Genomic DNA, 21,012 nt, shown 5'->3' with positions numbered 1-21,012 from the left:
CGGTGCGGAGTGCACCACCTTGCTCATCTCCTGCTCGTGAACGACTCGGCGCCGCCTCGACTCCTCCTCCTCCTCCTCGTGCATGGTCCTGTTCTTCCGCCACTCTGTCCTCACCCAACACCGTCCACCCCCACCCCCACCCCAACGGAGAAGCAGTCAAAGACTTGGAATGAGGGTAAAAAGCATTTCTGTGTCCCCCACATACAAATTATTTGGCCTATTTTCTTTTCAGCGTCGGTGTTGTCCGGCAGCGTTTGTTGCACCAAGAAGATTGCGGAGCGGTTTAGACCTTCTGGGGATCATCGGCAGAGTCAGTTTTTGTTAAAAAAAACTGATTCTGCCGTGTTGCCAGATGTTATTGGCATGAATATTATATCCAAGATACGGGGGCCCTGGTCAATGCACTATTTAATTCAGACTCGTTATGCATTCATATGAGTAGAACCTCGATCTGGTTTTCCGAATTGATAATATTTTTCCCAAATTGAATAATAACGACCCCCGTTACATTCTGCACGTGCGTGATGACTGCTAAACATGTCCCACACAATGTAATATACACACGCACAACCCTACACACACACACCAGGCATGCATTGGAATCTACACTCCCTTAAATTTTACATGGAATATGTTTCTGAATGTTCAAGAATGTGAAGTGTTTAGTGAATTCATTTATATTTGAATGAAGGAAAATTTGTGAACTTCACAGGACATTTTGGTGGGTCATAAGGAGTAGAATTATGGCATTATATCTGCCATGACCAGATATAATGCAAACCCTGGCCAGATCAATCGTCTTTTTTGCACCATTTGAAAGTAATCCACTGTCATTTATATATTTCATTTCACTCATGTGCACGTGTGTTACTCATTAGATACACGATTCAAGACACATTTTTTTTAATAGTGAAAATTGTGATGCTCTCTCTACGAATGTATTCTCGGTGCTTCCTTGGGAGCTTTGTGCTCTGGGCAGCTGCCCGATCTTGCCCACCCCTAAGGCCGGACCTGGTAAAGCCCCAATGACATCCGAAGAAACGGAGTCATAAATTAGGCATGTATGTATGTACACAAAGTGTACATGCAGCAGAAATAACTGCTGTTGCCATTACGTTTGAAGCAGCTCAGGCCTGGTATGTGGAAACATTAACAACTCATATTCGTGAGCAGGAGAAAACTACGGAGCCACCCTGCAGATTCCGCACATTCCAGAAACATGCCCGTAAACGCGTAGGAGTCGGCACTCTAAGAGTAAAAAATAAACATTTTTCATTTGAGCCCTTTTGTTTAGCGGCTGCGTGTTATTTGGGGAGATCTCCGACAGCCGCTTTGAAACACAAACCATGCCACAATCTTGTCATTACTCATCGACCTCCAATAACACAGACTCAATCGAGCCTTAGCGTGACTCCTAAACCACCTCATCGTGTAAAAGCTAAAATTCATTTCAACTTGACAATTTTTTTTATTTTATCAGGTCAGGCCCACTAAGCTATATATTTATTTTTCAGAAGCGACCTGGCCACAAATGATTGCTCAACGAAGTGGCTTATCATCACGTGGAAATTAATAGCAGCCAAATACTCTTAACGCAAATGTGGAAAGAAAAAAAACGGAAGGACCCCGAAAAAAATCCACGCGACCCACAGGGAGCACACCTTGCAAACTCCAAATATACAGCAGGCATCGTCAGGGTCAGGATCGACCCCACGACCTCCTGTATACCAGGCGAGGTAATTAACATCTCGCCACCGTGGCTCCCCTGCTGTTCATCCACGCCCATCAGAGGCATCATGCCGGGGAAGGCCTCACCGACGGCGGCGAGAGAAGGGGGGCAGGGCCAGTAGTCGGTCTCGATCTTGGCGGGCAGCGCGGGATCCGGGGCGTGCGCCGCCGGGAATTTGGCCGACTGGATGACGTCCTCCCCGACGACACGACCGCCCGGCCCCGACATCATCGACGACTCTGCGCACCCAGCGGCGGTAGAATCGGCGGCAGCGGGTAACAGTGACGACGGCTCTAATGTTCCAAGCGTAAGAGTCCACATTATATTTTTCATTTCTCACAGCTGAAAGTTTTGGTGGAAATTGATTGAGGGCAGAGGTAAATTTAAAGTGATGTTTTAATTCCGCAGCCACCGGCTAATGGGCTGAGACCATCAACTCACTGCTACTTGGAACACCCCGGTTTAATTCGAGGTGCGTGCCTGGATTGTAAAACCAGGATCTTGGTGGTGCCAAGCTCAGCAGTCTGAACCTCTGAGCTACCCTGGCCAACCTAGGAGGGGAATTTTCAGATTTCCCTGCGCCAATGAGCTTGCTGAGGCAATTGTGAAAAAGTCTCCACTGCTCGAATGAGTAAAGGGGTCGTTGCCATCCCCACTGGAAAGCCAATAATCAATTGTGGAAATTCCACATTGCAATAGTGGAGGCCAGTTTTTCCCCTTAAGGTCATACGAGGCATGGCCATATATTTGAGATATGAGCTCTGGCCAACAAATATCCACCCAAATAACCTACAAGCCTCTGTGTTGTGTTCTTATAATGGGTAATGTCAACTTTACCGTACTGCTTGTAGACGGGCGGCTTCCTGTAAATATTGGAGCTGTCTTCTGCACAACGGACCAAAAAAAATACGGCGAATCAATGAACATCAGCGTATCGTAATAGCGAAATTAACAAATGCAAGGAGCTTAATGACTAATGCCATACTTTTTCATGTACCAAGTTGTTGCCGTATTCTCCAGATTGTAAGACACACTTCCCCCCCCCTGCCCCCTGTATTGTTTAAGCGAGAGTTGGGGGGTGTATCTTATAATCTGCTGGTGAGTGCGAGTGCTTGTGTGAGACTAACTTTGGATAACTTAGTTGACACTGGGCACGGTTGGAAGCTGCGTCCTTACTTTCCGGAGTGTCTTTAAAATCCGTAAAATTGGGTGACGTTTCAGAAGTCAGCAACACGGCATGTTCAAGCATCAGAATACAGAGGCGAGCAGTGAACCTGAATAATGCTATTGCCCTCTGGTGGGCAAACAGTGCGGTCCTTTCCTTTTTAACACAAAGCTAAAAAAATAAACGCTCCACCCTGACGTGAACAGCAACAACCAGCCGTCAGCTACAACGAGGGTCAGGCCACTCGGTGATTATTCCACAGCGCCGCATAAAAGGGGTCAGGGCAGGCGGGGAGGTACGCGGGGAAAGGGATGAGGTGTGGTGAGCGGAGACGGTCAAGGAGACGCAGGAGGGTTGGGGAGGATCAGGCGAATGAGCGGCAGAGATAGCCGAGAAAAACAGTGAAAATCGAGTGTCTCTCCCTCTCCCTGCTAAGCGCCGATTGTGAAGCGAGGTTCCGGTCTGCGCTTGGCGTGCCATTGTGCCAGGAGTCTTAGTGAAGCGGTCGCGGTCGGGCCCGCATGGCGGTAACGAAGCGCACGCGCGAGCGAGCGATGTCACCAAAGTCAATTTTCTTGGTTCTTTCGGTAAAGTCACGTAGAATGGAAATAATAAAATAAAATATAATAATAAAATAAAACATAATACTTCTTTTATTATAATGTTTTATTCTTTATTATTTTATTACTTCCATTCTACGTGACTTTACCGAAAGAACCAAGAAGATGAATCCCTGCAGTCACGAAAGCTTTCAATCGAAATCAAAGTCAATTTGTTAAAGGCCACGGGCTGCGGGGGAGGTGACTCCAGGCATGGTGCAGCCTGAACCGCAGGGCTGACGGTGTTCCCGCTATCCAATACCAGAAGCTCATTGCCACCCCCCCCCCCCCCCAGATTGTATCAAATCACTTGATGCCAACCTGCGGGGCTCAGATCTCCCGACTCCATCCACCCTCCAACCCTCGACTAAATGGAATGCCTCGAATGTCAGCGCTAGCAATCGTCACGACACCACCGCTCGGTTGTGACCATCATGCGCACGCGCACACACACACACACGCATATGCACGTATGCGGTCGTTGTGCGCATAAGAGCATGCAATTTCCACATGAAATGTTCCGTTCAGGGATGAATGCTTGCTTTGGTGACACCCACCGAGTATCAAATGATTCTAAATGCTCATGAAATGAATTAAAAAAACATTAATATCCAAGCAACTTTCCGGGAAATTGCCGCAATTAGTAGTTGTACGTTAGATAAATGAGAAAAGGGGAGGGGGGTTCGTTTTTATTATTATTATTATTGTATGTACAGTAATAATAATTGTAAAAAAAAATCCAATGTTCTCAAAGCGAACTGCGATCTCTACGGGGGGGTCACTTGCAGGAGAGGGGTCGTACCTGGCAGGTGAAAGTGTTTGGGAGACTGGGGGGGGCGGGGGGAGGGCGACTGCCCTAGGGACCGCTTTTGCGAGGGCGAGCTGTGTGTACTTGTCGTGATCATGCCTCCAGGTCGGACGGGGGTGGGGGGTCAACGTGATGTGGAGGGAGGGGAGGAAGGAGGGGGGAGGGAGGGGGGAGGGAGGAGGGAGGGTAGGGATGGACGGAGGGAGGGAGGGGAAATTGAGAGAAAACAACAGATGTATAAAGCAGGATCGATGGCTCGAGAAAAAGGGTGGAGGGGTCGTAATGTGCGGGGTGAATTAGAGATAAAGAGAGGCACAAAAGCAGACAGAGATGACATGAGGAAGAGATGGATATAAAGAGACAGGCAGAGTGTGAGAAGCGGTGTGAGAGGGACGGTTGCATAGTGACCAGGCCAGTGGGTGGTGGAGTGATAAAGGGAGATAGGTGTCGGGGAAAAGAAAATCAAAATTAAATGAGCAACATAAAATAGATACTGCATTGATAATAAAACACAAAATAAAATAAAAACACGATATACCCAGTAGTGTAGCGGTGCGATAATTCACCCCCTGACCCTGGCGATTTGATCAACTGTCTCAATTTCAGGCCACGATTCAATTCCAAGAATCAATTAATTTAGTTTAACATTGCCATCAATGGGAGCGCCTCTAGTGGTCATGTGAACTCAGTACATGTACGTATAAAATACATCAAATCTGACAGGTGCTATTCAATGCATGTGACACGAGCTCAAGACTGGACATTAATCGACGCATTGTTAGACCCCCATCCAGTACAATATGTAAAAAGTAACATTCTGCATCACGTGCAAAATACATTGTGAATAAGTGCAAATCAAAATTGCGTCTGACAAGGCGATATTGTTCTGACGGCTCCACACACTGGCTGCGGCAATTTGGCTCACACCACTTGGGCGATGGTCTGTGAAAGTCCATTTCAAAACAGCGTCGTTGCCCCGACAGCGATCAAAGCGACGTGGTGCGAGCCGCTAGAATGCCACGGTGACCTTGGAGGCAAGCCCACATTAGTGAGAATCTAGCATAACATAACGAAGCTGCCATGGCCAATAATTCCCAAACCGTATGTGGCATTGAATGCAGAGAGTTCAATCTTTGCATGGGTCGCTCGGCAATTATGCGCAAGCACTGCGTTACACGTGCCCTTTGGAATGACCTCGTTCTTCAAGAGATGAGAGGCTGACGCTGGTAAACATGGTAACTGCAGCAGCAGCAGCATCAGCAAAGCTACAGTCAGCGAGGCTTAAGGATGAAGTAATTTGGCTTCTCTGGAGAGCGAGCGAACTGCCAATCGCGTTGCGTGCACGTGCTCCAAATAACTTGAAACTGTGCAGCAGCACAACAAAGGAAACAAGCTGAGCGAATCCGATGCATTCGTGTAAGACCCACCCTTCATCTTGTTTGCCGCCGTTGTGTGAATGTTTAACATTAGCGACCAACATTATCCATAAGAGGTTTTTGGGTTAGATCGCGTGGATATAAATGCGCCGTTAAACCCGCCACCACCCGACACAGCCAATGAGTAAGGTTTGTCACGTAAACAAAAACATGGCAATCCGTTACCAGTTCAGTACACCCGATGTGTTGGAGAGTCATTGTCGATGTTGTGGGTTTACTCTCCAACACACCGGCGTGCTGTAAATTGACATGTTTTGTTCACGTGACAAACGTTACTCATTGCTGTGTCGGGTGGTGGCAGGTTTAAAGACACATTTTAGGCGATCTAACCGAAAAACCTCTATTGTGGTGTGAATGGTTTGCACGCTGGACTTCCAATCCAAAGATCGCCGGCTTAATTCAACTTTACGGCACGGCGGTTTAAACGATGGGATAATGCCTTAAATCCCCCACAGCCTCTGTACAGCAAATACACGGGTACAGAACAGGCGGGGTAAAGTGTTGTCGCTCCCACTTCTTCCAAGCATGGAAGAGTAGGCCAAATTCCAACTCAATGGGCTCTCTAGAGCTGCCTCCAGTGGAAGCCCTTCTGCCAACAGCGGCGTGTGAAAGCAATTTTCAAGGCTGTACATGCAGTGTTTTCCCTCCTCTGACCTTACTTCAACTGACCTCTGCTACCTCTGCGCATCACAGTTTGGCCATGTTGGTCACGGTTTCGCCTTTTCTGGAACTCATGGTGGTTGCGGTGGAAAATGATCAGAGGGGAATGGGTACCTGGGATACCTGGGCAGTGGAAGTGCTGCGGCGATCGCGTGGCAGAGGGAGAGAACCCGTGGCGGGCGTAGCCGGGAGAGCTGATGGTGCCGTGGCTGGAGGATCGTCGCTCGAGCCTCTCATGCACCTCCACCGGGCCCTGGGGGGGGGGAGGGTTAAGAGGGCAAGGGCCCAAGGCTGTCACCATAATAGTGCTGACCCTTCAATGCCGTGCAATGTACGCTCTGGCCATCATCCAACTGCCCTCCCCCCAGCTGCCCTCCCCTCCAGCTGCCCTCCCCCCCCAGCTGCCCTCCCTTCCAGCTGCCCTCCCCTCCAGCTGCCCTCCCCCGCAGCTGCCCTCCTCCCCAGCTGCCCTCCCCCCCAGCTGCCCTCCCCTCCAGCATCAGTCCCCCCCAGCTGCCCTCCCCCCAGCTGCCCTCCCCCCAGCTGCCCTTCTCTCTAGCTGCCCTCCCCCCCCAGCTTCAGTCCCCCTCAGCTGCCCTCCCCTCCAGCTGCCCTCCCCAATACAGGGGTGGGGGGGTGATCATATTCATATAATTAACAAAAAATATAACTTTAACAAGAAAAAAGCACTTGTATGCACGCAGAATTACAAGTGACAAGGGTGTTCACAGTTACATTACAAATATTAACCCCCCGCCCTCCACAAAGGTTCATAACCATATTTTCTGTTTTTTAAAATAATCCTACATGGTGCAATAATGTCACAGGAATTTGGAATTCCTGGTGGGCCCCAAAAGGCATTTTTGAAATCCTACAGGATTTACAACGTAAGGGTTATAGTGACATTGATGAATGGTGTTTGGGTGGGATTTTAAATGATCATATTTTATACACAGGGAGCTGGGAATTCCTAATCGAATGAATTAACAACTCCCAGGTGCCCTTGCAGTGTTAAAAATGCAGTAAAAATATAAAGTCAATCCAATTTGTAGCCCCTTAACCTGTCACATTGTTTGTTTCCTTGACTGAGACTTAAGACCAAATTTGAGTTGACAAAGCAAATCAAATTAAAATTCGACATCACAAATGCTGAGGATTTTAAAAAAAGCTCGTGCTCTCGTTCAGCCAGAGAACCGTGCTGCTCCTGCCAGGCGAGCCGGACGGAGTGAAATAGGGGTGCCAGTGCCAACGTGAATTTGATGTCGCAGAATTCCCTGCGCTCGTGCAGTGACAGGTTCTGGGAGGGCTGCAAAGGGAAACGAACATGGAAGCATGCATGCACACACCTGCTCTAGCCTCTCCCCGGCATAGCGAGACTCGTACGTGATGAGATCGGGCCGTTCGATCTCGTAAATGGCCTTCACCCGCGGGATGGCTGCTAGGTCCTTATAATCCATCGCCTCATTGTCCACTCGTGCCTGGTTGGTAACCACCACCACCACCACCACCCCCCCCCCAGATCCACAGATTCGACCATCACCACCCACCAGTTCCAACACCACCCCCCCAACCGACACCACCACCACGGCAGAGAACACAACCACCACCGCCGATCCACACACCGCACCCCCACCGGGCAGAGTCGGCAAAGAGATACCAACACCGGCGTGGATAAAAGTTCCACCCCCCCCACCATCACAGAGTGCCCGGGGGGGGAGGGGGGTGGGGGGAGGAGAGGCGGCAGGGGATGGAGGGAAGGTTACACATGAAACACGGCGACAAGAAACAACGTTCAGACACACAGCAATGAAGCTAACCTGCAGTTTAGACAACGCTCAAACGGCAATGAGCCTCACGCGTGAAAGCAAATCCGGTGTCCCGAATGACGAGATGCGTACAAAAATGCGTGGTTCGATCAGCAAGCATTACCACTACGTGGAGTCATGAACGCGTTTCTCTCATTTGTCGTTGAAAACACGGGTGTAACTTTGTCGGCGTGCTTGCACGACGTCGTATAGGGACACACACATTGGAGCACACGGCGATGTGTGAGCGATGCGGAGCCATGGTGTGGAGGGTGTCAACTCGGGGACATTGAGAGAGACAATGAGAATTGCACTTGGAGCAAAGAAATATACGTCTAAACAACATTGTCCTTCATACACGCGTCGAAACAAGATCAACGATCGTTATTGATGAATAAAAATACGAACAAAACAACAACAACAACAATAATAACAACAACACAATTGGAAGACGAAACAGTTGCACGATTTTGAAAACGCGTAGCATGGAGTGGCAGGCCAAGGGAACAACAATGAAGTGCCTAGGCAGGTAGCTAATCGTGTCGGCATATTCACTCTATAACCACAACAACAATAACACTTTACAGCCCCACGAGTCCTAAATGCTACCAAAGGTTCCCACGATCACCGGAAGAGCTGTCTAAATCTGGGGGGAGGCGTTCACTCGGTGAGCAAGGACAGGGACCGCCGCGCAAGCTGCAGATGGGGCACTCACGTAGAGAGAATGACTCGGGGAGCCTGAAATGCTGGAGCTGGGCCGGGAAGGAATGCTCTCAGCCGAGACTCGCTGGAGCCGTGGTGCAAGGGAAGGGCAGGCGGTGGAGGAACGGAGGGGTGGGCGGTTGGGTGGGGTGTGTGGAGAGGGTAAGGTGGGTGGGGTGGGGTGGGTGGAGAGGGCAAGGTGGGTGGGGTGGGTGGGGTGGGTGGAGAGGGTGAGAGTCATGTGGGTGAGACGTCGATCCAAAACACAGGTTGGTCGCATTAAGAGAACCTTTGCTCTGCCAAAGAGAACCACCGCCTTGTGGTCGTGCACAAACCTGGCCAGTGGCACACGCTGGAGACGACAACAACACGGTTCAACATTTTTTTGCATTGGACGGACGGTGGCGGCGGTGTGCAAATAATTGTGGCGCGCGAGATCAATCCATGCTCCATGCGGTGGTCCGTGTCGGTGGGTAGCATGCGTGCGCCCGCGTGCGCGCACTCACGCGCTTTCGCTCCTCGGCCCTGGCCGCCTTCTTGCAGTCCGGGTGCCACACGGAGGAGCCTGCGCCACAACGGGTAGCCCCCACGTGGCGACAGAGAAACGAGGAGGAGGAGGGGTGGAGGAGGAGCGAGGTTATTAAATCACGCCGGGCACGATGACCCAGAGGGGTGGTTGGTCGCGGACCGCACGGAGTTGTACAGAAGTTCTAGATTTGAAGCTTTCGTGACTGCAAGGATTCATACTCTTTTCGGTAAAGTCACGTAGGTAAAAAAAATTTAAGTAATAGAAATAAAATAATACATCACGACGTTTCGGAGGCAACACAAGTCTCCGTCATCAGGTATCACTTGATACAGTAAATTTAGCTGTGACGGTCCCACCTGATGACGGAGACTTGTGTTGCCTCCGAAACGTCGTGATTTATTATTTTATTTCTATTATTATTTATATTATATTGATTTTTACCTACGTGACTTTACCGAAAAAACCTCAGAGTATTGTACAGCAGTGGTTCTCGTAACCACTGAATCACAGTTCCTATGATCACTGTTACATTGTTTTTATAGCTTTATTTTGGTGATTTTGAAAAGTTTTGGTTTAGCCATGTTTGTTTGTTATAGTACAGAGTTAGCCTGATAACTTTAAGCTACATTTTCTTATGGTTGTTATTGTTTGACTTGCATCCCACTGGGATTTTTGCACACAGCGTTGAAATACGGTATTTTTTTCTGGAAGACTTTGCTGTTTTTTCCAGGATTTTTCTGTTGCGTGTAGTCACTTTAAGATGTTTCTTGTTCATGTTTTTGTTTTGTTGCGGCTGCACCCGAGTCAAGAGCCGCATGGCTCACAGGGTTATACCTAATAAATGAAACTTAAATGAAACTGAATGCAGAACAGATATAAAAGTACCATTCTAAACTCATTAATCATTAACAATATGGTTTCCAAGAGGAGCCAGCGAGCGCGAACACATGACGTCACGCGTGCAGAGCGTCCGTTGATGTTTTTTTTTATTCGCTTGAAGTTGTTCGCTAGGCAGGATACCTCACAAAATGGACAATTGGTTAAAATATTGATGTTCATTATTCACGCATTGATTTCTCAGAACCATGTTGGGTTAAAACTAAATTCAACAAGGGGTGTGCACAGTAGCCGTTGAGAACCACCGTTGCAAAGCGGAGCCCAAATCTCACGGGGGAGATGTGATGTGGTCAGATGACATGCGCTGCGCGGATTGTTTCTTGGATACAATCGCGAGATGCTCTAACAGTGCGTTTTCCACGGGAACTTTTAGCTTCTTCCCACTTGCCCACAAACGATCATTAGTGGAACATGACCAAACATTGACATTGCAAGGCCCTGCTTGAAAAAAAATCGAGTCTCAATGAGGTTGTCCAGGATAAACAAAGGAGGATGTATTATTGCTACTTCACCGATTTGTTTTATTGTGTTTCTACAAGGACATCTAAAATGTTAAAAACTTGTCATGAAACAGCTGCCTACACAAAGAAACCCCATTTATTACCCTACTCTGGTTTTATTTGCATTCCCTGTCTTAACTCCCATGTGCTCAGTTGACCTACATGCCATAGATGTAATTAATACAAGCATATAGATATATACATAAGTACATGTATTATTTAAACTAACTTTGGCTTGCAGAGGGTATATATTAGAGTTGCCACCTGTCCTATTTTTCATAGGGCATCCTATTTTTGAGGAAGCCTCATGGGAAATATATGGGTCTTCTCAGGACATTAAAATACCCGGTTGTTGTCAGTGTTGCAACCATGTACCACTTAACCTCTGTAGCCAAGTAGATATTCCCTCTTCTAGTCTTGTGAGATATGCTGATGCCCGTGATATGTCCTGGGTTTTTTTTGTCACGTCAAGTTCTCACCTGGATAAACAAACTAAACTGGAAACCTCAGAGGTAGCAACCCCAATATGTACCGATGGGACATTGATGATCATCTATAAAGACGTCACGACGTTTTTTTACTCATACCCACAAAACGGCCACTTGTTGTTTTCATCGAATTTGATGTATACGATACATGTATGTGTGCGACCTTTAACTCCACCGAAATTAAACTATACAAAACTGGAAATGCTGATTTCAATAAAGAGGATGCCAGTGAGTGTTTGAGAGGCAGAAGCACTGTACGTTGGCTTTAACACGATCATCATCATCATCGTCCACGATCATTCCACTGCCGCATTACGGGCTCTGCAAGCCGCCGCCATTCTCCCGTGATCCCTTCTACGCGACAACCCACCCCGGCACTCCACGCGCTGGGCCGATTTCAACGGTAACCACTCTCCGCTAACATCACGGACGTTCTTGGGCAACAAACGTCACAGGCTCCCCCCTCCCCCCCACCCCCCCCCCTCCCCCCCCACCCCCCCCCGTACCTTGCAGGAACATTTCTTCGCCCTCCGAGAAAATGTGGTGACACCTGAAGCATCGCGCGCAGCTCGGGTGGTAGCGCTTGTCCCCCGCCTGCGCGAGACAAACCGCAAGGCGATGCCGAGGGTTAGGATCCGCTCGCGACGCCGCTCCTCTACGCCGAACGCTGCCCACTCGCTCGCTCACCCGCACGCCCACAGCAGCAGCGAGCAGAGGCCGTCACGTATGCGCCCTGACCGATTACACTGGTCAACACACTTTTTCTGCCATAAGGTATTCCAAATCTGGCATCAGTTTTTGTCTATCACATCAGGTTATTGAGATATCAAATATTGCATTTTCAATAAAAACTGCAGAAGAACAATATTAAATGAATGTGGATATCTACATTAAATTATATTATAAACACACTATCCTAAAAACACAGCACCCTATTTTAACACTAAAGCAGTCACTAACTCGCAACAACTTGTAATCATAAGTGACAAAGTTAATTTTGGGTAAAATAAATGAAAATGGGGTATGCCGATAGCATAAAAATGATGTGATAGAGCAAATCTGAGATCAGATTTGGAATCAGCACCCTGAAATTAGTCTAAAACAGCTGCAAAAGCCCAGGCCAGAATTTTTTTTTTTTTGACCAGTGTTAACCGCCTGCACCGAGTGCAGTGTTTGTGTGACATGATCGTCTATAGGAAGCTTAATGTGTCTGACTGTGAGTTATTATGACAACTACAGGACTTGGTTGAGTTAATTTCGTTGTAGACTTTTGTGAGGGCTGTCTTATGATGAACTAATCGTGACCTATGACCTAAGTAACAAAAAAAGTTTTCTTAAAAATGTCCACCATGCTAACCTCATGGGGGTTTTAGTGTTGGAATCTAAAAATCCCATTAATGTGGTGGATAATTGGAATCAATGCGAATACCTGAAGCTATGCTTATTATTGAATATGCCCAATATTTTATTATTATTTTATTATATTACACTTGTCACGTAACTTTTTAAGAAGGGTCCTGCCAAGTTTTCACAGTAGCTGCTGATGATGATGTTGCCATCTGTAAATCCAACTGAGTAATATGCAGGTCATTTTTTCAGCATTGGGATGTTTGGCCAATAACAGTAGTTTACATTGTACGTTCTCACATCTTGGAATACATTTCGATATGCAAAGATAGAAAAATAAACTGTGTGACTTCCCCTTTCTACTGCTTTACTACATTACAAACGAAGAACAATTAATGCTTGCGCGTTTTTTGTTGTTGTTGTAACTCTTGAGAGTAAGCTTACAGGGTGAGACAGGAAACAAACTACTGCAGAACGAACTATCGGCAGAATGTGCTTCACGAGGACCCTTGAATTGAGAACAAGAGAGCAGAGAGAGGCAGACGGATGACGGCAGCCACTCCACGCGCAGCCCGGATAAAGCCACAGATTTCGCCTCTTGGGAGAGGTCCGAGTTGCCGGCGATCAATACGGCAGCACAAAAGAGGCCCTCTGTAAAACCCGCACAGACGCGCCTTCCCCGGCGGACGAGGAGGACGGTATCTCCTCTCAGGCGTGGCCGTGTGAGGCGTGGCGGTGTGAGGCGTGGCCGCGTGGGCAATGCGGGAGAGCGAGAGCTCTCGTGAAGATGTTACGCAACCAAAAAAAATGAAGGAAGAACGAGAATAATGGCAGTGGGGAAAAGGAACACGCACACCGGATTAATGGACCGCAGATCATCGACTTAAGACGCTTTTGAGCAACGGACACAAAATCAAATAAAAGCTACTGGCGACAGCAAAATGCAAGCAGCCTGTGGTTGCTGAGGTTGTTATTTTTTCTCCCTTCTTCTCCTCCATATCCTCAGCGAGTGTAACTCTACACCCAACTCTGCAGCGGGACCTCGCGCACTAATTGTGGCATCTTAAGCACCGGGAGGGGGGCGGGGGGGGCACGGGCTTCACGTTAATGACCAGTGACCGGCAAGCTCTCAAGAAATAAGGTACTCGATTTAATGAGCCGCCACATCACGTGGAATGGGCCCGGCGGAATGTTGCCTGCAGCGAGACATATGTTGAACATTTACCCCCATCAAATACATGCAATTAATTTACATGCCTTAAAATAGACTCAACAGAACCGTAAACATTCATTGATTGCGACCCATGAATGTCGCCCGGTTAATGAACATACACGCGCGGTGCCACTTACGCCTACGCAAACTATTAGATGAAAGAGCGCACGGTGAGCGTGCCCATGGTCTAGCGCGCTCAAGATCGTTCGTGATTTGCTACGAAAACAGTACAGGACGCTGTTCGCCCGTGACATATGGAGGTAGGAAGACACGAATCTACAAGAAGGCAGAAGCGGGTTCACAGCTTTAAACCTAATTTTGGGGAAGACGTGGGTGGGTTGGTGGGTAAGACATGAACAGTGCCTGCGCAAAAGAAATAATTATACGTGATCAATGTTCACGTGACTGTCTGAAGCTGCTTGGCAAAATGCTTGCAGTGCTGATTGTTTGTACAGAGTGTGTTTGCAGCAGACGGCGCGCTCTTGACAGCGGCTTAGCTGTATAAACAACTCGATGTAAAGATAACACCAGATAATCATTAGCGTTGTTGTCGACAATGTAAATAACAAAACAGACCAGGCGGACTAAATGTTTCTTTGGTATTCCTGTCTCCGAAAATAGAGACTACTACGCAATCAAATCGGCTCCACGGCCTGCTGCTCGGGCGGTCTCAATTCACGACACAATCGCAGATAAACTCGTGCGCGTGTGGGTCACGGTTAAGGTCAAGAGGTGATCGCGGGCAATGCCACTGACACTCGATCCCCAGAGTTGTTGTAAAGCTGACGCGTGACCTCCAAGGTATGCCCTTGAAGCCTGCCCTGCCATCTGCCTTCTGGACGTCGCTTTTGATCGCCCACCCTCTGAGTGTCACTGCTATGCGCTGTCTCGGTCACCTTCGCTCCTCCACCCTCTGTTTCACCCTCCTCGAGCCTCCCCCTCTTCCCCATTGCATTTGCAACGCCTGCTCGCAAGTGCGTCTGTTAATTACTGAAAACACTTACAACTACAAAAAGCCATTGTACATAGAGAAAGATTTACGTTTGTGGATGTAAATAGAAATTTATATCATTGAGATTCTCATAAGCTGAGGGGTTAAAATGAAAAGCTAAACTAAACTATTATGTTACCAGGTAAAGCCCACTGATCTATATGGCTCTTTTTCACACGTGACCTGATCGCAAATAATAGCTGAACGAAGTGGTTTATCGCGTGTGGACGCATAGCAGCCAAATTCTCTAAACGCACGTTCATAAATGTGGAGGGAAAAACCGAAGGAGCCAGAGAAAATTCCACGCGACCACGGGGAGAGAGACACGCAAACTCCAAATATACAGCAGGCGTCAAGGATCGGGATTGAACACAGGACCTCCTGTATACCAGGCGAGATAGTTAACATCTCGCCACCGTGGCTACGTGAAACACATGGCTGGATATAAAACGAACACAATAAAGATAATGAAATAAATATTCAGGTGACACAAGGACACGCTCACGCGCGCACGCACGCGCAGACACACCGCTAGATTTGATGCTTGAATGGATAAAGCCAGGAGGAGGACTCTAACGTGCGCCTCGCGTCTGACCCCCCGTAACCCCGTCCACGGGGTTTTACAGCTGAGCCCCCCACCCACCCCTCAACTGCATCTCTGTGCCTCTTGGGAACGTCGCGAGAGAGCGACTGGCGCCCAACACAATGCGCCGCCTCGGCCCAAAGCGTGCGACCTCGCCCGTACACCGTGGGCAACGAGATGAAAAATTAAAATTAACTACTTACTTGATACAGCAAGCGTGCTGTGACGGTTCCACCTGAAGACGGAAGCTTGTGTTGCCTCCGAAACGTCGTGATTTTTATTTTATTTTTTATTTTATTTTCATTAATTTACATTTTTTACCTACGTGACTTTACCGAAAAAACCCAAGAATATGAATCTTTGCAGTCACGAAAGTTTCAAATCGAGATGAACTCCCCGATACGTCTGCCACTGCCTACTCTGTGACCGAATCGTCGGGGCAGCATGCGCACAATCACGGCAGATTTCGGATGCTGAAGCAGGCTCGGATAGCCGCTTGGATGGGAGACCAGCATGCAGGAGGGGCTAAGCTCTGTGGATGGCAGTGCAGTGAAAAAGAAGCCGCTGCTGCACTCGCTGAAATCGTTAACCAAACCGATTCGATGCCACCGACCGTCGAGCACGGTTTTTGAATAAAAAATGGATACATATGCGAATTTTATTTTATTATTTTTTTATTGTTTCCCTTCTACGTGACTTTACCAAAAAAACCAAGAATATGAATCCCTGCAGTCACGGAAGCTGTACTCGCATAAAGACGGTCTTAAAGAACCAAATAAAATAAATAACATTTTTGTTAAATTTCGATTTAAAGCTTTCGTGACTGCAGGGATTCATATTCTTGGTTCTTTCGGTAAAGTCACGTAGAAGGGAAATAATAAAAAAATTTAAATAAAGAAATACAATTCTCACGACGTTTCGATTGCAACACAGGAACAATTTCTTGCTGTGGTTTTCACACCTGATGATGATTGCTTGTGTTGCAATCGAAACGTCGTGAAAATGTTATTGTTTTATTTTTATTATTTTATTATTTCCCTTCTACGTGACTTTACCGAAAGAACCACGCATAAGAATATGTCCGTCTTGTTTTTCTACGCTCTCGCATCTGCGCACTCCAAAGCCTTCACCAAATTGCACTGGCAGGTGCAGCCAAGTATGGTTAAATAACCGCCTCAACGACCCGCACGGCACGGGAAAGCCCTCATTCGGCAGGGGGTGGACACAGCAGGGCTGTACGTGTACTGTGCCATCGAGGTCAACGTGGACCTATTCACAGTGTGGAAAAGTGGATATTTTGCACGAGTGCCCCGAAAATGTGTGAACTATTTTCTTCGTGTTGCTTTTAAACCTTGACGTGCTTATTTTTTCATTTTTATTCCTCAGCTAAAAACAATGAATATGCGTGTATATATATATTTTTTAAACAGGTTAATGCACAAAAATTTTATATTCTTGGTTCTTTCGGTAAAGTCACGTAGAAGGGAAATAATAAAATAAAATAAAACATTCCCTTCTACGTGACTTTACCGAAAGAATCAAGAATATTAATCCCTGCAGTCACGAAAGCTTTAAATCGAAATTTAACAAAAATGTTATTTATTTTATTTGGTTCTTAAATGCAACTGCATCTATAAAGCGGTTTACAAAACACACGGAAATAACAACAACAGTATTAACACGACAGCAATCGTATTACAAAATAAATCAAAACGTGTCTTTGGTAATGTAATAAACGACTGGACCACGATGTCTGGCTCAGTGTCCTTTATTATTCGGTTCGTGCTGTACACCCACACGGCTGTCTTTACTCTGTAGCTTCTCCACGGTGCTGACTCCAATGTCGGCCCGATCCCCAACAGCAGCTCCGCTGCTGTTTCTCTCACACAGCCCCCCTTGGCTGTACTCTCTGCTGCTCTTCTCCCTCCGCAGCTCTCACAGCTTCTTGCTCTCTCTCTCTCCCTCCGCAGCTCCTCCTGGCAGCCACACCGCTGCCTCTAACTCGCAGCCCTCCTGGCTGTCTCCTCCCCAGCTGCACACCACCCCGCAGCTTGCTCTTATCTTCGGGGTTGGCTCCCGATCGCCGTCGGCGCCCCCCCTTCTCCACACTTGCCCGCGTGGCCTCACTCTTTTCCGCTCACACCCCGACTGCCTTCCCCTTCCGGTTTACCCGCTTAAAGCCCCGAACCTTACCCCCACGTCACCTGACTCCACCCCCCGTGACGTCACCTCCGGAAGGTCGCTTACGCCCGCATTACACCACCCTCCCCCGTAGAAAAATCCCAGCCGACCTCGGCTGACCAATAGCAAATCGTAATGCGGCGAACCGAGCTTCCCCCCCTAAAGGACACTAAGCATATAATGTAACAGCAAGAACAACAACAACGCAATCAACATCAACGATCGTACAAAAGCATGCAATAAATACAACTGTAAGAAGAAAATAACAAGACAACAACACTCAACGAAACTTAAGCGATTTGGAACGTGTGCGGGTCGCCGGCCCGTCCCGGACGGTCGGCGGCCCACTCGCAGAACGGGAACGCGATGAAAGTCGAGGAACGACAGGGGGTAATCCCCCTGTCGCAGCTGGAAGTCCACCGCCGTCCCGTGTCTCTAAAGAGTTAGTCTTGGGCTTGTCCTGTGACCGTGCCCGCAGCTGGGTCGGAAGGGCTGCAGGGCTCGAAGGTCCCGCAGACCTGGCAGGCGTCCTCCGAGCAGGGCCCCTTGTCCCCCGCAATGTCACGGCCGGCCTGTTTCGGAGGATCTTTAGCCGACTCGACCGGTGCCGAGGCCTCCTGCTGCGGCGGAGCCGGGAAGCGGGCCCAGCAGTCTCTGGCGTAGTGGCCCCTACGCCCGCAGCGGAAACATTCGGCCTCGTTGCGCCGAAGCGCAGGCCTCGCCTCCTGACGGCCCCGTTCTGGTAGCATCGCGCGCGGTCTCGGCCCGCCGCGTCCCGTCCATGGAGCGGAGGCGGCCGTCAGTTGTTGAGGGCCCCGGTCATCCGGAACATAGACGGCCTGCGCAGGGTCCCACCCCAGCGCATCCCCTTCTTTGACGGGCCCCCCCGTCCACGCCGTCACTTGTTTCCAGCGACGGAGGTTGAATTGCGCATCGAGACACTTAGCAGCCATCCGGGAAGTTAGCTTCTCATGCCCACACACAGGCATGGGGATCCCTAGATCCCGAGACAACTCCAACATTTTCCCTAATATGAGAGGCTCAAGCAGGTCCTGTGGCGTCTCAGGATAAGCTGCCATGGCCAGCTCCAGCACCGCACCCCTGAACGCCACGGGCGACTCCTCTGGTGCTCGTTGTCGTTGAGCGAATCGCCGATGCGCATCATCTGGTGGCTCATAAGCATCGGCCATTTCTTGAAAAACACCACATAAAGTTGCCTTCTTATCGGTCGCTATGGAACGGAAGAATCGGACAGATTCGTCGTCCAGAAGAGTCGGCAACACCTCCAAAGCCTCCGCATTGGTCCATCTTGCTGTGCGTACCGCCGCCAAGAAGCGGCAGGCGAACGCGCTCCAGTCCCCACCGACGGAAAATTCTTTAACTGTTGTAAGGTGGCGACTCCGACTCCTCTTCCCGCCGTCTTCCAATGGTGGTGGTTGTGATGGCAAATTCAAAATGGCGTCGGCCCGCGGCGTGGCCAAGATGGCGGTTTGGCGCCACGGAGCGCGCAAAATGGCGGCCTCTTGCCGCGTGGGCAATGGCGGCGGCAGGACAGGCAACGTGGCGGCCCGCGGAGCACCACTTGCATCATCCATCGTCCCTGGCGCGACGAGATGGCATAGATGCGCCAGGACGTCCTGAAGTGCCTCCAGTTGTACCGCCATCGCTTGCCATCGTTGATCCGCGTCTGATGATGTCGACGGACCCGCCACCGCGCCAACATCCTCCACACCCGTTCCCGTGGTCGCCTCAGCCTGGCTCTCCTCCACCACCCCAACAGGATCCGTGGTTGGAGGGAGTTCGTCGTCGTCGGACGAAGAAGCCGATGCAGGCGCCGGATTAACTTTCTTCCTCACTTGTTTCGACATGCCGTTGCACTTCCGACACCAGTGTAATAAACGACTGGACCACGATGTCTGGCTCAGTGTCCTTTATTATTCGGTTCGTGCTGTACACCCACACGGCTGTCTTTACTCTGTAGCTTCTCCACGGTGCTGACTCCAATGTCGGCCCGATCCCCAACAGCAGCTCCGCTGCTGTTTCTCTCACACAGCCCCCCTTGGCTGTACTCTCTGCTGCTCTTCTCCCTCCGCAGCTCTCACAGCTTCTTGCTCTCTCTCTCTCCCTCCGCAGCTCCTCCTGGCAGCCACACCGCTGCCTCTAACTCGCAGCCCTCCTGGCTGTCTCCTCCCCAGCTGCACACCACCCCGCAGCTTGCTCTTATCTTCGGGGTTGGCTCCCGATCGCCGTCGGCGCCCCCCCTTCTCCACACTTGCCCGCGTGGCCTCACTCTTTTCCGCTCACACCCCGACTGCCTTCCCCTTCCGGTTTACCCGCTTAAAGCCCCGAACCTTACCCCCACGTCACCTGACTCCACCCCCCGTGACGTCACCTCCGGAAGGTCGCTTACGCCCGCATTGCAGTAACACAAAGAACCCAGTGTAAACACGCAACGTTGGGCCCACCACCACCTTGCCCGGTGATTGGAACCCTTGGCCAAACGTTCCACATTTTCCGGGAACGCACGTGCACAGTTGATGTAGCATTACTTTGTGTGTGTGACAATCTATTGCAGTGCTGAGTTATGATCGTGAAATGCATAATGGATGGCTACAGTAATGGGAGAGATCAATAAACATGCTTTCAAAAATGTGATACTGTACTCGCAGAAAGATTGGCTACGACATTTATGGGAGACTGGTCAATGGACATAAATGGATTAATGAGATCCATTAGCTTTTAAGGTAATGTGTCCTGCCGTATTGCTTTAACATCGAGTAAGGTACACCCAGATCCTGGCTGTCTGTGACAAAATCACCCGAAGTGCACCCAGCAATGGAGAATGCTTGGATGCGTGGCCACCATGTGTAACAGGTGCCATAGGATGCTGTGGGGCTATGCGTTGGGCAGCAGGGTGCAGTGCAGCAACAATGGATTGTTCCTCCGTGCGTAGGAACGTCCGCGTCTCTGCGGTCCACCCTGTCACCAGCCCGCACCGACCGGCGTGGTGAAGTAGGGTCAAACAACCCTCCACGACCCCATGCCGCGTGGGGAGGACCTCGCATAGCAGTGGATTGACAGACATGGCTGTAGGTGTGCATTTCCCGTCACTAAAACCACGTCTTGTCCACGTTCACGATTGCGTCCACCTCGCCGGCACTTTGTATTCACAGTGATCAGCCTTGTGTACAGTGGCCTTGTCTGTTTAAGCATTGTTTGGGCTCTGCGGTAATTGTGAGGTGGTTATTTGCGATATTGCGTGCTCATTTTCTTGCAGGGTTGTTGCTCTTGTGTGACCTTTGTCACCCAGATCTCCCTTGAAAAGGAGAACACACACACGAGACCGCCTCCTTTCCACGGCCCCATTTCTTCCGATTAT

General features: G+C 49.3%; 1 protein-coding gene across 3 annotated transcripts in view; it reads right to left on the bottom strand.

Annotated features, from left to right (window-relative positions):
• The window catches only part of LOC144717587 (actin-binding LIM protein 1-like), a 118,757-nt gene that overhangs the window by 16,201 nt on the left and 81,544 nt on the right, over positions 1-21,012 (bottom strand). Inside the window, exons 7-15 of one of the 3 annotated variants that reach the window (XM_078593059.1) lie at positions 11,825-11,912; positions 9,411-9,469; positions 8,918-8,989; positions 7,744-7,875; positions 6,512-6,650; positions 4,296-4,400; positions 2,567-2,614; positions 1,816-2,022; positions 19-104 (exon numbers count right to left, since the gene is read on the bottom strand). In XM_078593059.1, the coding sequence (XP_078449185.1) occupies positions 19-104; positions 1,816-2,022; positions 2,567-2,614; positions 4,296-4,400; positions 6,512-6,650; positions 7,744-7,875; positions 8,918-8,989; positions 9,411-9,469; positions 11,825-11,912 (936 nt within the window). The remainder of the gene's footprint in view (positions 1-18; positions 105-1,815; positions 2,023-2,566; positions 2,615-4,295; positions 4,401-6,511; positions 6,651-7,743; positions 7,876-8,917; positions 8,990-9,410; positions 9,470-11,824; positions 11,913-21,012) is intronic. The other 2 variants (XM_078593057.1, XM_078593058.1) reach the window with 2 other exon arrangements.

Source organism: Lampetra planeri, chromosome 4 (assembly GCF_965212315.1).
Source record: "Lampetra planeri chromosome 4, kcLamPlan1.2.h2, whole genome shotgun sequence".
NCBI lineage: Eukaryota > Metazoa > Chordata > Hyperoartia > Petromyzontiformes > Petromyzontidae > Lampetra > Lampetra planeri.
This window is presented reverse-complemented; position numbering and strand designations above follow the sequence as displayed.